This window comes from Pyrus communis, chromosome 9, assembly GCF_963583255.1.
Source record: "Pyrus communis chromosome 9, drPyrComm1.1, whole genome shotgun sequence".
NCBI classification, from domain to species: Eukaryota; Viridiplantae; Streptophyta; class Magnoliopsida; order Rosales; family Rosaceae; genus Pyrus; species Pyrus communis.
In genome coordinates, this window is record NC_084811.1 from 794,978 (window position 1) to 798,500 (window position 3,523).

Below are 3,523 nucleotides of genomic sequence, written 5' to 3' on the forward strand. Positions count from 1 at the left end.
CAAGCTGGGAAACGGACAATGATCCGGAAATGGTGGGCATGACTTATCGAAAAGTGCTTCTTCCCAAAAGTCACTTTTTACTACTAAATCCACCACAATAATCCTCTCCTCCCACGGTAGTAGCAATAATCAAAGTTTGGCAGCAGACCTAACAATACATATATTATTCATAAGCACTTCTTCAACTTTGGGCCATACATTTGGTCACACGGTCGCAACCACTAGACCAGCTACTAGCTAGGCTTCTGCATTGCAAACAGTTGAAAGGAAAAAAAGAATTCAACTTTCTCAGGAGATATTTATTAGGTTTTCAAGTGGGAAAACCTGGAATTTCTGGGGCCCACCTGTCTACCGCGTGAACCGAGGAGGTGAAAAAAAACCATCTTTTTATCAGGCATGGTTGAAATGTGGCATTACTAGATTGAGGAATTTGATTAAATTGTCAACTACTACCACCATCTCCTCCATCTCTCTCTCTCTCTCTCTCTCTCTCTCTCTCTCTCTCAAGTGTGTATAGTGAGTAGCGCAACTGTAAACATATGATGCAGAAGCCGACGCAGAAGCAGAAGCAGAAGCAGTAGCCATCCCCCCAAAACAAGGCCCTGAGGGCTGCCATTGCCCTACCCAAATAAGCTATCTTTCGTGCTCGGAGCCTTTGCTTCTGGATGCTATAAATCTAGTAAAAGGAAAGCAACTTTGAGATCATCTCGCTCTCTCTCCTCCTAGATTCTCTCTCTTTAACACTGACCATAATTTATATCCTCTGACTTTTCCTCAGGATTATTCATAGCTTCTTTCACCTTTTTGCTCCCACACCCCCTCCTTTAACTCCTAGTTTCTTCACAGCCAATCTCCACACACCACCCCTTAAATTTTCTTTCTTTCTTTCACCTTTGCATTCAAAATCCAATCTTTCAATTGGGTTCTTGCTCTTTTGTGCAACTGACCCACAAACACAATGGATGTAAGTTCTTCACCCATTTTCTCAGTAACCTTTCTCTTCTTTTTATTGTTTGGTTTTTAATGTTTTGATTTGTGTTTGGATGGTGGTGATTCAGGACTATTACAAGAGGAGTGGGCAGATTCCGGCGTTTGGGGACTGGGATTATGCAAACGAACTGCCAATCACTCAGTATTTCGAGTGTGCAAGACAAGCTGGTTTGATCAGATTCAGCTCTTCCTCCGGCGAGAGTACTGATCATATGCGCCCTGACTTGTATGCTGTTCCTGTCGATCACTTCAAGAAGCCTTCTCGCAACGTTGCTCCTCCTCGAAAGGTTCTAACATTAATTTCATCCCCCTACATCTTCTTTTTTGTAAATATTTTTGCTTTTTCTTTGATTTATGATTTAATTTGAGCATTTTTGCTTTTGTTTTTCATTCCCTTTGCATATTTAGTAATGTGATTTGGGTAATTGTGGTACAAGAAATTGTAAAAGGAAATTATTTCCAAAATTAGATTGACATTGTAAAAGGGAATTTGTGATATGCAATTATTTTTGGTCAAGACTTTAGAAGCTAATTATTTACACCTATGAGCTAATTATTTAAGCTAGCTAGCTTAGGTGAGCTAGCTCATTTCCAAAAGCATGATGCCTATTTTACTATAAATTTTTATGTGACCAGTAGTATCTTTTCATGTATTTTTATGATGCCTATTTTACTATAAATTTTGAGTACTTCCTGACGGAAAAATATCATCTTCGGATTTCTTTTACTTAATTATTCTCAACAAATAATCCGAATCCTTGAAATTAAAACAGGGATCCATTTTAAAAGTTATAATAACTTTAACCGTTAGTTCAAATTTCAAAAGTTTAAATTATTTGATAAGGAGGATTAGGTAGAAGGGATCCGGAGGATCCCTTTCCCTCCGTAACACCTGTCGTATTTATGATATTGTCACACATTAGCTTATGCATCATTTAAATGTCAGAGAGAGTAGTTGGTGAAATTAATTAAATGATGATATAATATGTGAGAGTGAGACGGTATATTTATTGGTGCAGGCAACAGCAGGAGGAGGAGGAGGTGGTGGGCGAGGGAGGGAAAAGCGAGGGCAGCGTGCGCATGTTATGGAGCAAAAGAGGCAGCAATCGAAGGGGACAAAAGTCTGTGACGTGACGGAACCGCCAACTAAACCCTATCACTATCAACTCCATGTTCAACAACCCAATCGCGCACACCTCCACCACCACAAGAACGACACCGTTTCAAGACCCAAGCCTGTCGACGAAGATCTCTACAAGATACCCCCTGAGCTCCTCCACACCACCAAGCGGGTATAATTTCCACATTTTATAAATATAAAATACACCGAAACATAGTAAAATTTTTATGGAACTTAGATGAGAGTTTTTGTCGCAAACAACGAACATGATATGAATTTCTATACACTGAAACACAGTTGAATTTTTGCAAATATGTTGTGTGAGAGTTTTACTCTCAAACATGGTGGAAAAATTTGATACATCGAAACATATTAGAATTTTCGTTAAACATTTTGCAGGACAGTTATACTCGGGGACATGGTCGTGTTTCAATTTTCAACATGGTACTGAGAATTAGTGAAAAAAAGTTGTCCATCATGCACTGAGTTTCACACGATCAGTTTGAAAATATGACCTCCGTTGGTCTGAAATTCAACACTATTATGCATAATGATGTGACTTTCTACGTACTTTGTCGTGTATATAATTTTAACACTTTTGGGGGCATTTTGGAATGAGTCAAGATCCTTTTTGGATTTCTATGTTTGAAACAGCTGAATTAAGAAATTTGGACCGCTTAATTTAAATTATACGGTCTTCGTTAGTCCATTTCATTTGTCCACTTCACGGAACACACAGTCTTTGAACGGTCTGAAAATGGCCTGGATTCCTTGGATTCCTTGACTCGCTCTAGACACAGAAATCTAAAAAGGATCTCAATCTTGTCACTTTTACTCTTTTACATACCCTTTTGATTATTTTTTTTAATTGTTTTTGAATTTTTGTTTTCTGCAGAAGAAAATGCTGGGATTGTTTGCTTGCTTTGTGCCTGCTTGTGCTTCATGAAGCAAGAGGTGTTTCAAAACTCATAGGAATTAGAATGCCTAGAGACCAGACAAACTCAAGTGCCTTGGCTATCTTTATATGTGTTGTTTTCTTCAACATGTGTTAATTATTGTTCTTGTAGCTAGCTAAGATGGAACCAAGCTTATGAATGAGATGAAAATTAGAAGTTAGTGCCAAATTGTGACACTCTTATTTAATTTTCCCCTCATTTGTAACTTTGTTATCTATCTATTTTGTATTTAAGAAATGAAAATTTTCGAAATTTCCGAGTTTATCAAACAAACTAGCTTTTAATCTAGAAGTACTTGTATTTCTGATATTGAAAGGAGAAGCCAAGTTAATCTGTCCCTCCGATAAAAACAAGACGTAGAGAAGATTCTGCTATGCTTGGTGCATGACAAGTATTACAGCAATGGACAGTTAGATGTGTGACCAAGAATTTAACGATCAATGATTCGAAAGCCAAA

The 3,523-nt window shown here is 37.9% G+C and overlaps 1 protein-coding gene across 1 annotated transcript; it reads left to right on the top strand.

Annotated features, from left to right (window-relative positions):
* The first annotated feature begins 433 nt into the window (after positions 1–433).
* Positions 434–3,253, top strand: LOC137745367 (uncharacterized). The gene is made up of 4 exons (XM_068485315.1): positions 434–964; positions 1,059–1,277; positions 2,010–2,282; positions 3,006–3,253. The coding sequence occupies exons 1-4, from the start codon at positions 959–961 to the stop codon at positions 3,054–3,056; spliced, it is 549 nt and encodes a 182-aa protein (XP_068341416.1). The 5' UTR covers positions 434–958; the 3' UTR covers positions 3,057–3,253.
* Positions 3,254–3,523: the final 270 nt, after the last annotated feature.

What these genes read in the sequence shown, in the direction of transcription:
- LOC137745367 (XM_068485315.1), top strand. An exon ending in ACGTTGCTCCTCCTCGAAAG is followed by an intron (nt 1,278 to 2,009) that starts GTTCTAACATTA and finishes TTATTGGTGCAG; the next exon opens with GCAACAGCAGGAGGAGGAGG. An exon ending in TCCTCCACACCACCAAGCGG is followed by an intron (nt 2,283 to 3,005) that starts GTATAATTTCCA and finishes TGTTTTCTGCAG; the next exon opens with AAGAAAATGCTGGGATTGTT.